The sequence below is a fragment of the Apus apus genome, chromosome 14, assembly GCF_020740795.1.
Source record: "Apus apus isolate bApuApu2 chromosome 14, bApuApu2.pri.cur, whole genome shotgun sequence".
NCBI lineage: Eukaryota > Metazoa > Chordata > Aves > Apodiformes > Apodidae > Apus > Apus apus.
In genome coordinates this window covers 6,238,536-6,258,378 of record NC_067295.1, presented here as the reverse complement: position 1 = coordinate 6,258,378, position 19,843 = coordinate 6,238,536, and the positions used below count along the sequence as shown (strand labels likewise).

Sequence of the window (19,843 nt, the reverse complement as noted above, 5' to 3'; positions counted from 1 at the left end):
TTCTCTTGAAGATCATCGTGGTTTTGCCTCTGCACAAGTTCATATTCTCTCTTTTGGCTGCTACACAGAAATGTGTGCAAAGAACAAACACAATCTCTTCCATAAACACATCTGTGAGAGGGTTTATGCACCACTGAAGACTTCAGAACTGAATGTGACACACACATCTCCCGCAACCTTCACAACAGAAGAAATGTCACCCTTTGTGTGGTGACTCCACTTCCAAAGACCACTTACTGCAAGAAAACCAAACCAGCAGCCAACAATGAAGTCAGCATGCACTGGGATTGTTTGATCCTCTGCCACAGCTCTTGTTTTCCACCAGCAGCTGAACAGGTAACATGGTGGCAGCCTGTGCTCACTTGAGCATCAAGGATTCAGAGTTCAAATGACTCGTATGACTCCACAACTTCAGCACCCATTGCCACAAAGCAGCAGAACTGCCTAAGAGAGTTTGCAGTAATCCCGTACACCCACTAAAGCCTGGTCAGCCACAAGGGCCTTGCAAAAAACCTGGAGGTACAATCAGTTTCTATAAAAAAAAAAAAAAAAAAAAAAAAAAAAAAAAAAAAAGTATTTTCTGTTTTTTCTTTTGTCTTAGGAGTCCTGAGATGGCTGCAACACAATTAAAACCAACTGAAAAAAGAATGACAATGAGGAGTGGTGAGATGCTCTTTTCTGGGGAGTGTGGGCTGGTAATGTCCTTCTGGAAGAGTCTCAGAGAGAGTGGTCAACTTTGATTACTACATAATGTGAGTAATTCTCTGGAAAGATGAGTCCTCCCTGCCTGAATCATAGCAAAAGGGGGAAAAATAACACACTCCAAAAATGGAAAGCTGGACAGCCCTTGGATGCCGGGAGCCACCCAAGATTCCTGTTTGGGGGCCGCCACAGAGAATCTACACAGAATGAGTCCACTAGCCCTGGGATGATGGCTCTTGGCTTCAAAGCCAAGCTTGGACCACAGCATACCTACTTATGTGGCCATCCAGAGCTCTGGTGGATACCCTAGGTAGTGTCGCACTAACAACATGCTAAACATCTTTTCCTCACCCAGAAGCAATACTCTCCAGTCCTTCAACTCATGCATTCATCCTGATGCAGGAGACACAGATGGTTCCTTTGGAGGCTCTGCCTTCTCTGAGAATATTGTCCTCAGTGTAGTTGTCCTTGGCCAGCCCATAGCAGGAGCACGAGCCATGGCAGCAGCACAGTACATCTCTGGTGCCAAAAATGGCTTTGCACTTCACTCCCAGGGCAGCTGCTCTTCTAAAAATCCATGCATGGCCAGAAGTTGGAAGGAACAATTGGGATAGTTCCCCAGTGTGGGCAGGGCCATGGGGGGAAAAAAGAAGAGCACTGGTATTTGAGTCTTCTTCCCTAGGTCTCCCCACTGGCTGCACACCAGCCTCATCAGCAGTCCTACAGGTTTTGAGACTCTACACAGGGTGCCCACAACCAGCAAGTCAGCTGGTCTCACATTCCACATGCTCTTAAATGTCCTCCTTTACTGGCATCTAAACAACAGCATGAAATTCCAAGACACACCTTGAACCCCTACTTCTTTATAGAGACATATATGGTTACATTTAAACACAATACTTTTTTTCCTTCATGCTAATCCTCCAGAAAACCAGTTTGGTTTCCATTACTATATATAGCACTGGGATTCTTGGTCTATTTTTTGTCCCTTTGCATCTGATTATTTTCAGTACAGTGCAAGCATTTTATGATATGCAGATTTTAACTAGAACATGACTTCTATTCATTCAGACTTCCATTATTAATAAACCCACAATAGCTGCATATAATGTAGAAGAATTTTATTCATACCATAATCCCGTCCCATCATCCACTGCAAATATTACAATGATCTTTAAAATGTCATGGTGGATCATTTTGTTCCACTCAAAGCAGAGGAAACCTGGTATTAAATGGTTACACTTCTCTTGAGATTGCTTATAACAGAACCATAATCCAAATGTATTTTCCATAAGCTGTAAAGATTTAAAGCAAAGAATCTGTGTGTGTTGTGTGTGTGCGCTTGGGTAACTTCTAAACAGTGAGGCTAATACTTGGTGTTTAACAACAAATGTCTGTCTTGCATATCATATCACAAATTTTTACCAATACAACAGAAATGCAAATAGGTAAAAGAACATACATGAGTGACCAGTAACCTTTAAAAAATATATTTAAAAAAATGGCACAAGAGAATACAAAAACGGTGAAGCAAATCAGTTTTGCAAACACATATACATTTCTCTCTCTACATAATGGGGGTTTTGCCTCTATAAACATATGTGATAAAAACTGCAAGGTTGAAAAACGTGAATGGTCATATTTAATAACACATGCAAGAAGCATAACAGAACCATAATAAATAGTAGCAACGACAATACACTGACAGGACCACTGGAAATCTGCCAAAATAAAGTAAGCACCTTGAAGTGATGAGAGGATTCTGAAGTGGAGAAGCAGTCAACTCTGCAAAACCCACTGTGGGCAGCTACTGGAGTACTGGGCCCTCTTAGCAGGAGTCAATAGGAAAGTCCCAAGACAGTTTTTGTTAGTTTCAAAGAATAAAGCACATTACATGTCAGTAGGAGTAATTTTAACCATGTTCTTCCCTAATATCTCTAGTCTCAAAAAGGAGACTGCTGCCTTATTTCATTGTGTAACCTCTGGCATGTCCAAGGCGTGGAAAGTTTGGACTTCCCCAGAAGAATGTCATCATAAAGAAGAAACAGAATTTTGCCACAAAAAAAAAAAAAAAAAAAAAAAAAAAAAAAAAGTGGGTAGCTGAGATGCAGACCTTTGCTGCTATTAGCAAAGAGAAGTTTTCCTCCAAAGGAAAAGCTTCCCAAAGAATAATCTAAATGCTCCCATCCTTGAGGGCTGCACAGCAGAGCAAGGTCTGGATCTGCAAAAAGCTCCAGTCAGGAGAAGACCCATGCTTAGGCAGGGCAGTTACAGCTGCCAGTGAGGCTGCACAGAAGAAAGGCATATGAATTTTATTAAGTGGACCTTACTAAAAACAACCTGGTGTTGTTGCCCCTGATATACATCTTGCACCATCTCTTCCACATTTCATATAGTATTCAGAGAAGTGGCTGAGGGACACTCTGCTGCAGGTCAGTATCTTTCAAAGCCCACTTAATTCAGCAGTGAAGTTCCTGTTGGATTTCTAAGGGATGTAATGCAAATCCTTACTAACAAAAAAAAAAAAAAAAAAAAGCTGAGAACAAATAAGTTAGGCCCTAAAGGCTCCATCTGAATTCTTAAAACACATTGTCCCTTGACCTCTTCACCCAGAACACTGGAGCTGGCTGTTTGAGTTAGCATATCCCACGAAGCAGACCTGAAAGGGCTTGTAATACAGAGGAGTATGGCTCCTGTATCTATACAGAATGACTAAAAAGCTCTACTTTTCCCTGGTGTTTTGGAATGATCAAAACCTTCCCTCTTAAACTATGTGACTGCCACTCACCCTGTGGGATTTCAGAAACCTCCAGTCCACAACCAGTGAAAAGGCTTTTAAAAGTGACAGGCAGAGGGACATTGCTTGATCAAAGAAGCTTGACAAAAGAGGAATAAGACCAGCTTCAAAGATCATAAGGGAAATACAAATTCATGTTAATTTTAAATAGTTAAAAACACAGTTTTAACCTATATGATCCAACAAGAGGTAAAAATCTTGCCTGCAAGCCGAGAGCCTAATCTTCCCCAAAGCTAGTCTTATCCAAGCAGTTGTCTTCCTACTTACATGGTATATGAGATTTAAACTGACATTCAGTACGTGACATAAACAGAAAAAAATACCCATAAGATGCACATCTTTTATTTTTTCCTCATGAAGCTACAGAGCTGCACAGAGCAAATTTAAGTGCACAAGGTCACACGAAGGCAGCTTTCCAGAAGGATCATTTTAGACGCTGATGGAAATGAAACTGTTGTATCTCTGAATGTTTCTCTTGAGGATTTCAGAGCAAGGACCCAGCACTCGTTCAAAGCGGGGCCGATCCAGCTTCACACACTTCAGGGGTCCACGTGCCACCACGGTGGCAGCCCGGGGCCGATTGAGCAGTAAGGCTATCTCACCTGAAACAGGGATAAATCTGCTGTCACAAACCCTGTGCCTCTTTTTTGGAGGGTGCATTTTCTAGCCACCATCCAGGTGCTTTGGTTGTAGAACATCTCCCTTTACGGGGCTCTTGATAGACACTTTGTATAATTCTGTTGACAGTACAAATGCATTACACATGCATAATGCATACGTGTAAAATGCCTTTGAAAACAAATGCTTTCAGACTGTTTTGCTGGTTTTGGATCTGTCTCCTGTTGGCTACACTGGTGTAAACCAAGGAACTGTTTCAGCTTCACTGAAAGCTCTCAATTTTGCTGAAAGCAGTGGCTGACCTACGCATAACCTCTCACATTTAAAAGAGTAGAATGATCATTAAGACAACAACTACTTGATACAGCTCCACATGCCTGTCTTTCTGAACCATACTTAAGTTGAATTTTCTTACCAAAATAATCTGATGGACCAAGTCTTCCAACTTCAACGTACTCCTCGTTGTCAGACCTGCGCTGCAGGACAGAAGCTGTGCCCTGGGAAGAGATGTGAGGAAAGTTAGTTGGCTTTGTTTAACCCTGTGATGCTTTAAAAAGCACCAAGACCTGAGTATTTCCTTTTGCATGTCACACTTTTTTAGTTCTGCTAAGGGAGAGATGACATCGATTCCTGACATATGAATGAAAGAAATGTAAGAATAAAACATATATATGACAAACAATTCCTCTGTTAAGAATTTTTTGGATGCAGACAGTTCCAGCTCACACAGAAGAGAAAAGGAACAGGACAGAACTCAGTAACCCTTATTTAACTAATACACATCATGCTGTGCAAAAATATGCTTAAATAGAATTTTAAAATATGTTCTGGGTGGATGCAAAACCTTACAAGAGACACAGAAGAGATTTATATCAAAAGGAATAAAAAGGCAGTTTCCCCAGTCAGAATCTTGGCACATGATTTTGTAAAACAGCAACTAGAGTTTATTCCTCACCTGACCATTCACTGGGTGTATTGCTGAAATGGTTGGTAAAGAGAATTTTGCAGGCTTACTGCAACAAATGGTGATATACATCTTTTTTAGTGACTGCCACTTGTAGCCTTTAGTGCTCTGGACACCTGCGAGTCAGTTGCTAGAGAGATGGAATGTGTTTTGTCTCCACTATCCTTAATAACTGCTGCACTTGACACGTGCTAATACATGTCAAAACTCAGCTAAAGTCTATTTAAACCTTCAAAGAGGTTTTACATGCAGAAATATTCTAACCTGGAGGAAATCTTAAATTATCGTGGCATAAAGCTTTTGTAGAGGAACAGAGAAGGCATCTGCTTTTCTGGAAAAAAAAAAATGCAGTAGCACATGAAATTATCTTCTTAGCCTAAGCCAAATCCATAGGGAAAGGAAAAATGTTAACATATTTTGATTTTAACTGAAATTAAACAGATTTTTAAAAGCCAAGATTTTAAAATAGACTAGAGAGCCATTTTTTGACAGTGCAGTTGGAAAGATGGTTTGACTTTTTTAAAGGTTTACGTAAGTAACACGTGAGGGCTGATCCTGCCCCAGCCCAGACAGGGAAAGGGAGGAGACAGTAATGTGGCCTATGCGTGGAAGGTTGATGCCAGTTATTGGAAAAGATCACAGCCCTCCCTCTGCAGTCCAACACCCAAGTGTTCCATTACTGGGCTCACTGGTGCTGGCAGTGCCTGCGAGGGGCTGCAGGAACACCCCAGCCTGGAGCATAAACCTCCCTCTGGCTTTACTTCACTGGCTGCAAACATCCTGCATCTTCCTTCCACCAAAATAAGCTTGTGTGGTTATGGTGGTGGGCAAGAGGAGACACTGAGCATCCTGCATCACCTTGGCTTCAATGCAGTTGGAGGCACTCAGCACTCCGCAGGACTGGCCCTTCACCTTTCCACTGTGTTTAAATACACCCTATAGTATCCCAAACATCATCATGGAATTGCAAATCTGAACAGCAATGTAAGGCTGCTTCAGGTCTGGCTTTCACTTTTCTAGGACTTAGGGGCCCAGGAATGACCAAGAGTGGTGGAATATCCTCTGCTAAGTAGCAAACTAACATAATTTGCTTCCTTCTGAGCAAGCACAACTCAGCTGCTGTAACGCTGCTGTGTTGCATCATGTCCTATTTCATAACAGGGTTATTTTTAAGCCCATATACTTTACAAATTGTTCTAGGTTATCTTATAATGTAACCTTTACATGCAACATAAATGGAATGGTTAATTTTATTTCTGCTGATGCCAGGAACCAGAAGCAAAAAATCAAATACTGTGCATGTATTGTTTGATATATGCTAAGCATCTGATGGTTCTTATACATATGGAGATACATTGAATTAATCTGGCTCATTAAAAGTTATAATTTCTCATTTTGCCCATTAGCAGTAACCTGTGCTTAATATAAATCCCTAGATATCAGACTGGCAACACGTTACATTGGTCACAAGAATTTACCCTTCACCCCATCTGCTAAATGCAGTATCAGTATTACAAAAATACTGGAGAAACAGCAGGGCTGTAAATTCAGATCCATTTGAAAACAATCACAAAACTCTTCTCACTTCAATGCTTGCACTCTTCATATGCCAGACAGCTGATAGCAGAAGGTGCAGAACCATGAGCAAAGGTACCTGAACTGGGCAAAGCTGTTAAAAAATAAGCCAAACATACAGGGAATGGTCGGTTTCAGTCTTTTGTGGGGTTTGTTTGGGGTTTTATCTACCACTAAAATGTTCCATGCACATAAAACTGTCCATAGCAAGTGTAAGGCTATCCACAGAAGTAACTGAAAGGACTGGGATGTAAGAAAGTGATTTGGTGCTTGTCAAGTTTCCAGCAAGAATTCCTTATCCTTGATATAACTAAACTGTTCCGCCAAAGCTGCTGTTTTCCAAGATCTTCCAGTAAATCTGCAAGGGCATGAAAATGCAAAGATACTGTGATGAGTTTTGCTATTCACACTTACTGCAAGTTTTCAGAACAAACAACACATTCATGAGCAGCGTTCCTGGAAATACCCCATACAGGGAGTAATGCCTGCATGGAACTGTCTCCTTCAAACTTCCTTCAAACTGCCAAACTTCAGGTCAGGTGCAGCTCACTACACTGATGTTGTTCTTCTTGGTGTGCAGCGTTGATGGATTCAGCTTCAGAATCCCTTCCAGCTCCTGTCCTCCTCTCCGTCCCCATCTGGAGCCTGGCAAAAACCTAACCCTTTGACCCAAATAACTGTCTGCAATCCATGTCTCTAGTCTCTTTCCCAAAACTATTTTTTAAAACATCTTTTATTACAGATGTTTTATTACATAAAACAAACAAATAAAAAATCCCCAAAGTAATACTATTGACCGCTCAGGTCAAACAAATGAAGGACTCAATTCCCCACTGCCCACCTTGAGTGTGCTGCCATAAAGGTGATCACAATATCAAGCAATATTGCTTTCATCTCCCCAACTGACAGCTTTCATTGTGGCTAATGTTTTTCTGACAGGATTCATATGATATAGGACTTCAATAAGTCAGTCTTCTGAAGCAATTTCTTCCACTGTTCCACTACAGTCGGCCTTTTTCATCCAAGAAACACCATGATATCTGTTGGAGGAGGACAGATGTGTCTGGCCTCCACAATAAACACTTGGCTTGGCAGGATAGAGCAATGCATATTCCAGATACACATTTTTCCACTCTTGTTTTAACAGTCACATAGGCTTTTCCCATTGCCCAGTGAGAACAGGTTTATCATGGAGCAAAAGAAGTTTCCTGAAACCCTGACAGGAGCACCCAGATGTAAGATCTGATTACACAGCTTGGCCTCTTGTTGCAGAAGTCACCAGCTCCACAAGTACATCCTGGAGCATTGTCCAAATGACCTTCACGAGAAGACTGTCCACACCATGAAACAAAGATGTATTTATAATTATCTATCTATCTATCTATCTATCTATCTATCTATCTATCTATCTATCTATCTATCTTCACATATCTTATCTCTGGAAACAATGCTGTTCTAACTGTATTGTGGAAGAGTCCATTTGGACACAGTCAGTGTAACCAGGGCAAAAATAATAGAGAAATAAAATAATACAAAATAAAATAGTACTGAAATAGTCATTTATTACCCATATACTTAATGAAGTTGTCATGCTAAGTGAATTTGGTGCTGACCCCTACTCTTGCTCCCATTGTAGGTTTCAGGGCTGCAATTTGTTTTACTTGTCCAATCTTTCTGGTGACATTTTTCAGCTTTCTGTCCTTCTTGTGGTTTAGCAAACCCTACCTCCTATGAAAGATACAACTGAATAAAACTTTTGAGCTCTGTCCTGGATGACATGGGCATTATCTAGCAAGGATTCAAGGGGCTTATCACTCTTATTCCCAAAAGCCTTTGGTCTCAGTGGGAAAGATTTCCCCTTAAATGACACACAAAACTTTGCAAGATCAGTCCCTCTGAAATAACGTGACGATCCTAGATTTACAGGATCAGGCTATTTAGTGCTGCTCAATTTAAAATTCTGTCTTGTACCCTGAGAGCCATTTCAGCCTCCTATACCATCAAGTAAAACCTACAGAGCACGAGCTCAAAGACATCATTTAATAAATCAGCACTTTGCAATGGTATTAAACTGAAGGCAGACAGGCATGTCTTGCTGCTGGCAGACACTTGGGAGTGAAATTATGATCTTTGGTGGATCCAGGAATATTCCCTTTCAGTCAATGGGGAGTGCCTGTATTCCCAGGAACTGATATCATTAACCTTCTCTCCTCTCCTCCAAGTAAATACAGGCATCTTATTGCAAAAACAACAAGAGTAGCAGTTCCAAAAGCAATGTGCCACCACCACCTCTCTGCCACCTTCACCCCACACACCTGCTCACTCCTACCACTGCTCTGTGGTGGTGCTGACACTATTTATTCAACTCTTTCAAATGCATCAGCAGTTTGGTTTTTAAAAAAATTTATGGCTCAGATGCAGCACCATAATTTAAGATATAAAAAATAAATTAAGGTTTACAATCCATGAGCTCCCATCCTCTCAAAAGTAATGAGATTTTGATAGATGTTCTACTTTTAAACTATCAGACCATATGGATGAATGTGACAACCTACAGCCTAAAGACAGTGACCCATCTGCAGCAACACTGGGATTCCCAGGCCTTGTCCTGCATGTATTTATATGCACTGATTGCTTCTGGAGCCCTAGTTTCCTATTTAAGTATGACTTCTATAGCCAGCAGTTGGCTTAAGTACCCTGGCTACAAAAGGCAAGTGTTCATGATGCTAAAAATCAAAATCCTGTATTTTTTTCCTCTATTCCAGCTCAGCAGATCAGATGGAATAATTTCCAAGCACCACAAGGCAAAATGTAGTGGATAGTGATGTGTCCATGTTGCCTCTGGGGAGGACGGGGTGTGCAGTATGGTCCTTCACCACTGGGTGGGAAGGGAAATTCAGCACTGTTTTCAAAACTTTTTGGTTTAAAAGTCAATCTTGTTGATGTTTTGGTTTTGCTTGTCTAACCTCCCATTTTAAAGATACAGCAATCAGAAAAAAATAGAGTGAGGCTCCATGGATAATGACATATTTATAATTATGAAAATTGAAAAATATTTACTCTACCATGACTGTATGCAAAGTCAACATCTATGTCCTTTTGAAATACTAAATATACAAAATAATATCTACTTTAAAAAGAAAATAATATTGATTTGCATAAGCAGGACACTACTATTGCTATTTTCATGTTTATGTCGTGCTCTTTTACTTACTGCTTTTTTAAGAAAAGCATGGAAGAGAGTCATTTGGGTTTTTTCCCTGTGCCTTCAAAATGTTACATTATTATCCTAGGTTTTAGCTTAGAAAGTTTTTATAGGATATTTTGTTTTCCTCTTCACCATCCAGTAGAAGAGAGCAGGGCAATCTATAGAATTAGAGATGGGAAAGGTCAGGCAGATCCATCTGCTCTTGCTATTAACTCTATCAACTGCTATTATGAACATATCTTTGCTCTTTCTCACTTTCTTAATCCACACACTCCGTAATTCACACATTCAAAAGATGAGTTTCCCCTCACTCCACAGTCCACAAATGAAGGAAGAGGCTGTGAAGTGGTGTAGAATGTTCCTGCTTACACAGGGAAGCAGTCAGGACTGGATGTAAAGACTCCTGTTGCTTTTAATAGAAGCTATAGCAGGTCTGAAAGGACTTAAAAGATCTTTTGCACAGTATGATTCTGGGAGTATTTTATTTAATTGCAGGCAAGGTTTGTGGAAGTAATATCTTTTATTAGACCAACTAGCATACCTAGAAAAGGAAGAAGAGCTTTTGGGAACACATGCCTTTGTGAAGTTGTCTATATACCCGATATTACCTATATATCCAATATTGCCTATATATCCAATATTGCCAATATATCCAATAAAAAACACTGGTCACCTATCTACAAACACTGGCTGGACAACATTCTTACACTGTCATAGTTACAACCATTATAAGCAACACCTTCTTTACTCACACCTGCCTGTTGACTGGTTCATGCATGCAATTAAACAATTCACAGAGCATCTCCAAATCATTAGCTTATATTAAGGAGAGTCCAAAGCTAGAGCTCCCAATGCTACAAAACTACTGGGAATAGTGAGTGCCTGGTGAAAGTGTAAGACCTGCTAAGACCTGTTAGCATGTTTCACCCTCCACTTTAAAAAATTATCATTTAATTCAGTTTGGTTGTTTGATGTGAAACCTAAAACACATCTGGTCCAGCTGGGCAAACTGTACTTTTCTGACTACCATTTGTGCCTGCTGCAATGAGTGTGAGTGGGTAAGGGCTGCAGGGGCAGCCCCAGGTTTGCACTGACTGAACAAGTGGTGGTTGGTTGGTTTGCTTACCTCCAACAAGTGAGTTCTTTTCTGCATCCATTGGGGTTCACTGCAGATTACAGAGCAGAGACTAGACAATGCTCAAGATAAACCCCTGAGCTACTCACAGCTTTAGAAAACAAATATTCAGTGGTTTATGCATTCAACTTTTTTAATTGGGCCATGAGTCTGGAAATCTTGACTGCCACTGATTTCAGCAGATTTTCAGAAGGCATCTTTAGGATTGATAGTGCAATGTCAAATGACATCACAAGGCAACATAAGAGCAATAATGGGTACAGGGTGGTACCCATAAAATCTTCTCGGAGAAAGCAGCTACAGAAAGTGCCTTTGCAATGGGTATGATTGTCAGTGCATTACATTATTACAACATTATAAACTTAACGCATCATATTCTTATTTGCCATAATTCTGAACAACACTCATGGACACGACAATCTAGCCAAGAAAGCAAACATCACTACTCAGCTGGCATGGATCCTCTACATGAGCTCCACAGAAAACAATCTGCAGGTCACTGTGTCTACCAGCTATATCACACCTGCACAAGACTACTGTATGTATGTCTAAACTTCCACCACTTCTGCTACCTAGGCACATTTATATTAGTTTAGAAACAACTTCCAGACCACAGAGGGGGGAACAAAGCTGTCTACAGTCACTAAAATAGCCACAAACATAAAGGCACTTCTAAAAATTACAATAAATCATAAACCAAGTACAGCTTAAAACAGCAGAAACAGCTGAGCCACAGGGCATTTCCTAGGGATATACAAGAGGCCAGGGTTAAGGCCCAGACATGACTACACCCAGCCCATCATTAATCACCAGGAAACGCCTCTGCCTTGATCGTTTAGTACTTAAAATCATAGATATTTGACACAGGAAGACCTTTTCAACTGTTTTGTTCATCCTCCTACTGCAGGATCTCAGACAATCTTCCCCTTCAGTCTTTCTTTGATACAGTCTGCATTAAACCTGTGCTGTGCCTAATGTATTCCCATTGAAGTAAAATAAGTGTTATTAGATGGAAGAAGACAAGATTCAGGCAGAGAGAGACCAGTGAAGAGAGTGAAAAGCCAGAAGAAGCAGAAGCCACTGCACCAACTGCAGTTTGCTTCAGGCATGGAGAGCCCTGCAATATCTAGGTGAAACAAAGCAGGTTTTGCACAAAGAATAAAAAACTGTTTTTTTTTTTTTCTTTAAGCCTTTTCAGTCAAAAGGTTTCTCAGAATCACAACATTATGTTTTATAGTTTTTGGCCTTCAAAATGTTGCCCTTGAGATAGAGCAGCAGAGCTAACCTCAGGCTAGATCATGCAGGTGGCCAATGGAGCTGTAGCCATGTGTTGGGGGACTCAAGACTTCATCAACAGGCATATTCATCCCCCATCATCAGATTGAGGAACACCACGGTGGCCTCTGTGCTCCCCAGCCTCAGTGCCACAATAGCCCCACGCTTCACTCCTTGCCAATTGACACTGGGAAGCCTGGGAGTTGAGGGGATGGTGGCAGAGGGGTGAGGACACCAGCTCTGAGCCGTGAGAGGAGACCCTTGCCAGGGGTGTGATCCTCCTTGCCTGGCTCCATGCCCAGAAAGCTGGGAGGCAGTTGCACCACAGCCCGGCCTTTGGGGTTCCTCTGTATTTTTATCTTTCCTATGTTCCAGGATTTTAGTTGCCCCTTTTATTGCACATTGAGCCCACCTGCTGCAGGGGTGACAAAAAGCAGATCCACTCAGTAAAGGTGGGCTCAAATACTGAGTTTTAATGAATCGTCTTAGTAATACTTGGCCTTGACTAATCAGTAGCTGCTGTGGGAAAACAACTGAATTAATATTCATCCCGGTGCCAGATTTTAAAGACCTTCTGTGCCAAGTGCTGTGGATTATTGGCAACAAGGCACTGTTTTCCTCCCTCCGACCTGTCAGCGTACAAAGCAATAAAAGTCACATAGGGAAAAAAAAAAAGTTGCATTTTAGAGATTCTTTCTTTCTACAAAGCTAGCCATTATCTTCACTCTCTCTGAAGCCAGGAAATGTCCACTGAGTCAACATAAAAGTGACTCTATAATGGGTTATTCATCAACTGTTCATATTTGTGACTGACCTAACAGGGCTCATCTCCTGGAAGCAGACAGTGCAGAGCTCTACCACCTACAGCAGGGGCAGGGTTGAATGTATGGGAGAGAAAACAAGAAAACAGTGCTGATCCTCCCTCACCCTGCCCACAAAAGCCTTTCTGGTGAAAATCGTTTTTAGCTGTTAATGTTGTTTTACGGCCCAATTACTCCTACCACCATCTGCTTCTTTGTGAAAACATTCTGTAGATGCTAAAGTAACCAGACCAAGCAAAAGGCTGAGACAGACACCGTCACTGAAGTCTCAGAACTAATACTGTTACCAGGGCTGGGCAAGCAGCTGTAGCCAGCTAGGACAACAGCTTCTTAGCAAGAAAGAAAACTTGGAGCAAACTGGGGGAAGGAGAAAAGGAAATTTATCACGGAGATCAGGAAGATCCTCCCTGGAAAGCTCTCTTTAAGTTCTTTTAGTTGATGAATCTTGTGTATTCAAGGACTAAGTTCTGAAAATCAGAGGAAAAAATGCACTCAAAGTTGCTTTTTCGCAGAGCACACTACAGAGAGGCTTGTATGCTCCACAAAATCCAAACTGCACAGCTAATGGGTGAGCCCTGAAGGGTCCACTTTTTCAGAAAATCCACAGTAATCTCTATAGGGTTTTTGCAAAGGAGATACAAGAGCCATCCCAGTAAGGCCATAAAGTTCTTGGTCACATTGTCCAAGTGCTTTGAATCAGGGCTTGTGAGCTTTCAATCAGGATTGTGAGTTTGGATTTCAATGCCAAAAAAGCTAATAAGGATCCTGACAATCCCCTGAAAATCTTGAGGAGTAAACAGCCTGTGCTGTTCTCCCTCCTCACATGGAGAGGTGTTTCATTGCCTGGGAACCCCTGCTGCTTTTCTGCACTTCCATGGTAGGAAGACACTACTGGACTCTCTTTAGTCAAAGAGAAAAGTCAAAGCAGCAATCATACCTTAAAGCAAGTATTGGCTAAGTAAGAAGTCACAGGCTGTTTTTGAACATTGAGAAAATCTAGCATTCTGATTTTTATGAGAATTCAAATGGAGCATGTATATATTAAGAATGAAATTGACAATTACTAACTTTGGGTTTCCCTTCTCTGCACATCAAATGATCTCCCAGTTTTCCACGTACCCTACAGTGGTAAGAGGCCAGGGTGTGTCTGTATTTCCAGCAAAATCTTCAATTTCATGGGTTCACAAATCAGATGTTTTAAATTACAGCTGAAAGAGACTGAAGACTCCTACACAAGTTGTCATGTCAAAAGTAAATTGGGGAAACATTCATACACATCATTTTGCACTGGGTAAAGAATGTGCAAAAGAGAGGTTATGAAAACTACTTTTAAGCCTTTGAGAATAGCTACACTGCATCCTCCTGGTGGTTCTGCTTCAAGACCTAAGTTTACCAACATTACAGGGACACAGAGCAACATAGCAAGTCCTGCCTGTTCCTCATGATGCTGGCATAAGCAATGTTCTCAATCACAATGTCCTGGAAGACCAGAAGCATATCACTCCTCAGCTGCCATTTTAGCCCTTTGGGACAGCTGATGGCATAATTCCTGGGACAGCTTTTATGTTACAGCAAAGGATCAGCAGTTCTAGGGCTACTTTCCAAAAGAAGACAAATCCTTTGAACTGTCTAGCCAAAGACACTGCAAGTATTCCTTTAGTCAGCTCATAATCTCAGATTTTTATTATTTGCCAGACTTTGATTTATGAAAGAATTTTATACAAAACCAAGGGGAAAAATAAATAAATTTTGGTCAGCAATACAAAATGCAAGTGACTTGCACATAACCTGCAGCAGACAGTAACACCCCTCATTTTTGGGTGGTGACATTTATCATAAAGGAAAAAGGATAGTCACATTGATATCACAGCTTGAGATTCTGTCCATAGGGCTAACACTGCTTCTCTACCTTCTGTGAGTGAAATCATAAAGGTCCAGACTTTCAAGGCATCTAATTCCCATTGATTGTCTTCAGCAGGAATGAAGAACTATCTTTATTCTTGTGCCTGTGCACAAAATGCAAAATTGAGGTTGCTTCACACACCTCATCACATAGGGGTAGTGAAGATAAACCCCACAAAGTTCATGAGATGTTAATGTAAGACAGATAAGTACCTCCTAAAATGAAATCAGCTGGTTAAAATGTTAACATATTACAGTTATTACAATTCTTAAAATTCATACTACATGGATGTGCCAATCCAGGTCAGAATTTTTTTTCAGTAATGAGCTATTGACTGGGAACATCACTTGTACTTTGTTTTCCTACCCAGGAGAGTTCTTTATAAAAAAACTTTGTTTTCAAAATATAAAAGCTAGCTGATCTGAATGGCCTTGGAGAAGGATGATGCAAGAGGACTTAATTCTGATTGTGGACTCAAGATTGAGTCATGACTGGGTTTGACAGCATTTTTTTAACTGTGCATTTTTAAACTATTATACATTATTCTCCAGTCTCTAGGTTCATAGCAACTCACAGAATTTACATACAGTTGTCCTGGTTTCTGCCACAAACTAGGAACAAAATCTGCAAAGTTCTAAAATAGACTAGAAATATTGGCTAATCTGAAGTTTCACAAAATTATTAAGAAAATGCTCCATCGTGCATCACTTTTGAGGTTTCAGATTTTGCAGAATTTACCACCGGTGACATTGATTGCACTGGCACTGGCACTGGCCTCTAGTGAGGCTAGAGAAAGAGTTGGAAGGATGCGCCAAAACCTGCAGTCACTGACAGGCCCTCCATGGCTGGTGGAAAGAAGAAGGGGAGCAGCCAGTTGCTTTATATGAAGCATTGTCCCTCTCTGATGCAGGAGAGACAGGATTGCACATCTGTGGATACTGCATGTCTGTGGGTATTGCATGTCCATGCTATCTAATTCACTGCCCACAGAAGTTAAAGTTAAACTGAGTTTAGCAAGAGCTGGACTAACCTGAAAGTACTTCACCCTGATCTCTAGTCAGGAAGGGAGCCAGTCACACACCTAACTTTCAATCTTTGTTGTCAGCTGGCCGTTAAAGATGCCATCCTGAACACAGCTGAACTTTGAAGCAGGGCCAATGGAAACACAATTGTTCCAACACAACAAGGTGACACCAAGAATATTGAATGCACCTTTCCTGTGCATTCCTTGGAATGTGTTCCCACATAGCTCTGTGGGAAGCAATGCCTCTGCAGCTAAAACCAAGCAAAGTACAGAGCCCCCCGTGAGTGCTGGCTCTGTTTATTCGGTTTATTTTGTTTATTGGGCATACTAGGAGTCCCTGCAGACTGCCTTTGACAAACATTTTTTGGTATCAACAAAATCCTGGTAACACTAAGCAGTTCACATTGTAGCCTTTGAAACTCCTTTTCTAGACAACATTCATCTTCCTAATTAATAATTAATCACACTGTGTTTTTAAAGAGATTATCAGGTGTGATAGCAGAGTGTGCCTAAGGCAGTGACTTCATTAACCATACGGAAAAAGTTTACTTTGTAGTTCTCCTGCCTGTCGCAGGGGTAGGTGCCAAAGGGGTCTTTCTTGGGTTAGAAAGTCAAAGAGCAACAATTTAGAGCAGGAAACAATTGGGCTATTATTTTTCTTCTTTTCTTTTCCCTCTTAAGGAGCTTTTAAATCATAAATCTTCAGGTGCTTGTTGTGCAATTTAAGACTCAAGTCGACTTTTCCTACGAAAAGGCCCAGTTCTGTGAAGAATGGAGTGCCCTTCCCACTTCATCCAAGGATCTTCCTCTGTTGGTGCACGTTACCATGGCAGGAAGAGTTTACAAACACTGTTCCACCTAACAAGGCTTTGAACTGCATGTGTGCAGAGACGCTCCATAGCATGCCAAGAGTGTCAGCGGGGCTGGAAACACTGATTTCACCTACAAGACACTATCTCAAGAACACTCTCAGCAAGAACTTGCAGCAGATCCTGCCCAGACTGGAACCAGTTTGTGGCCCTGACTTGAAATGCCAACAGCAGCATGAAAGCCAGCAGCCCCCGAGGATTACAGGACTGTTTTCAGTGTAATCAGCCAAACTAATAACCATTACCAACTAATTTCATTTATTTTTATCATTTGGGCAGCTCTGTGCACTAATACTCAAAGGATTTCCCACTATCAATGAAAATGTTTCCCTTACTTGCCAATTTTGCTGTTCCCCTTGCCTGGTTTCTGTACTGACAGATACTTTGTGCCTTTTCCCAATAAGCTTTTGCTCACCTTTATGAAGTGTCACTAGGATTATTGCACAGATAGGGAAACAGGGAGGGTAACATTCTGCCCACAGACTGGACTGATCATACAGGTGAGACTGATAATCAGATGCCCTCACTCTGCCCCCTCTCTATCCAGCAGGATAACAGCAAAGCAGACAAATTCTCAGCTGTTTTTAATTGTTCTTCACAAAGGAGTTGCAGAGGAGTATGCAACTACCCCCTGTAACTTAGCACTTATCTACAATTAAATATACAAGTTTTTAAAGTGAAAAGCAAAAACCTAATGTGAAACCACTTGACACATGGGGTCCATTTCTCCTTGAATTTTCTCCTGTGAATTATCTTCTATTTTTAAGTCTTTTATTTTTAGGCTGCTGCATGCTATTGCTGGGCAACTTGACCAACCGTTAATTGGAAATGTTTTGATTCTCATGCAGTTTTTTTTCTTTGCTTTCTGCACCACTTAAATCAAACTGTCTTCCAAGATGACGGACTATAGAGGGCATGTTTAAGGGACATTTACAAGCTGTGCTCTTGGGGCGCAGTGTGGCACTATTATAAACCTTTTGCTGTTCTCTCCTCCTACACCTGAGGACGTTTGTGTCTGTGCACACATTTTTCTTCAGCCATGTCAAACTTTATGGAGTATTGGAGCCATATGGCAGCAGTTCAGCAAGCTCTCAGTGTGCAGCTGAGATTAAAAGGCTCCCTGAACACAGTCAGTGGAGTCCCGTGACAATATCCATGTGCCCTACACAGTGCTTGGTCATGACAAGTAGATCCAAATGATCTGACATGGGGAGGAGTGGGAGCTGGAAAACCCAGCAGGGCACTTCATGGCTGCAGGTCCCTGCATTTTTGGCAGCTGCATTAGGGACTTGGAGGTGCTGTGCCACCCAGCCAAGTTGGAAACTGAACTTCAGAGAGTGGTACATGATCATAACCGCTATTTTTAATACTATTGTCACTACCTTTCTCAGTAACCTAGACAACAGCAAAAGCCTCATTGCTTTCCAGTTTCAGAGCACTACTACACTAGTTTCAACTACTGTTTGAGCTGAGCTCAGTGGCAAAGCACGAGTGAGGAATAAAATCAGCCTCCCTTCAACGGGCATTTCATTTAAAGGGACTGAACATTTGCTGGGATATATAAATCCACAAAGTTCACATGCCTTTGCAAGCTACCACTTTAAAATGCTAGCTAAAAATATTTGTGTTATCTGAAGGCTGATGAATAAATCCTCCCTGCTGCTGGGTACACAGTGTGGCAGTGTACAATGCAACTGCAAATTTATTTGTTAGAAACTGTACATCTGTTATGATTTACGCTTGCCAAAATATAATTCTTTATGGCAACAATTGTTTCATGGTGCTTAAAGTTTTTCACCTCTGTGCCAGGAATCTCATATGGGATAATTCCATGACCTTGGAATCCAGCAGATACATTCCACATCTGTCTGGTCTGGGAAAGCCTGAGTTTGTTGTGTGAAAACCATAGTGGGAAAATAAAACCTGGAAATATTTGAAAATACAGGAACTGCAGGGCTGCTTCTCTTTTTCTTTTCCTTTTTTTCTTTAATTACCAGTTTCAAGTGCAGTAAATCAATCTCACAGAAGCGGTTGCTTTGCTTTTGCAAGCAGACATGCATTTCTGATCCTATCTTCAAATTAAGGAATATGGTATAAACATTAAAATAATTCTATCTCTGGAAAAAATCACAGCCTTGAAATAGTAAAACTAAATCGTGTTGAAGGCTGCTTGAGATTTCAATGGAAAAGCACCCAGCCTACTGCAAGTAAACAACTTAGTGGTGCCTGTGAAGATTTAGGATGGCAGATAAACTGTAGCTGACCTGGAATCTCAGGGTAATACTTTTCTCATTAGACTTTTTAACAAAAATGAACCATAAACAGCTTTGTGAGCAGTGACCTTAAAAAGCCCTGGTTTCCTGTGACACTTCCCTGTGTACATTTTCTGTTATTCTAATAATTTGGCTGAGGTCCTGCTGCAGCCTTGCTTTTCATGGGGCACTGAGCAGTTTCATGCATACAGTCTGCACCTCAAGGACCCTGCACCCTACTAGAGCCTGTGCAACTCTGGAGTGTGAGCACTCTGGATGGTGGAGAGAAAGCCCTGGAAAAAAAGATTATACTAAGAAAAAAAGAGAGAAGGTGAATGTGCTTGCTTAACAGAAAGAGGAGACTAAATATACTTGTCCACATTAATCTGGATAATATTCCTGGTTTAAAGCAGGAATTGCTGTTCTGATCATCACCAAGACTGAAAGTCTCCCTTTCAAAAGGGTTGCACTTCAGTCTGCAAATCCTGAAGGTTCACAGGATTCACAGGCTGTGTCCTTCTGCAGGACCAATATACTTAAAAGTTCATAAAAAACTGTGGTAACAAGTTCAAATCCATGTGTCCATGGTGTTGTAGAGTTGTTTTTATGTTAGGAGACACAAGATCCCACTTGGAACCAGTGTCTGGGATGCTGGTGCACCAAATCTCTGTAAATTGGTAACTGATTTGTGTAAGGCATG

General features: G+C 41.1%; 1 protein-coding gene across 1 annotated transcript in view; it reads right to left on the bottom strand.

The window, feature by feature from the left end:
* Nucleotides 1–1,808: 1,808 nt before the first annotated feature.
* The window catches only part of PRKAR1B (protein kinase cAMP-dependent type I regulatory subunit beta), a 97,210-nt gene continuing 79,175 nt past the window's right edge, over nucleotides 1,809–19,843 (bottom strand). Inside the window, exons 10-11 of the mRNA XM_051632451.1 lie at nucleotides 4,533–4,614; nucleotides 1,809–4,101 (exon numbers count right to left, since the gene is read on the bottom strand). Of these exons, the coding sequence (XP_051488411.1) occupies nucleotides 3,929–4,101; nucleotides 4,533–4,614 (255 nt within the window). The 3' untranslated portion in view covers nucleotides 1,809–3,928. The remainder of the gene's footprint in view (nucleotides 4,102–4,532; nucleotides 4,615–19,843) is intronic.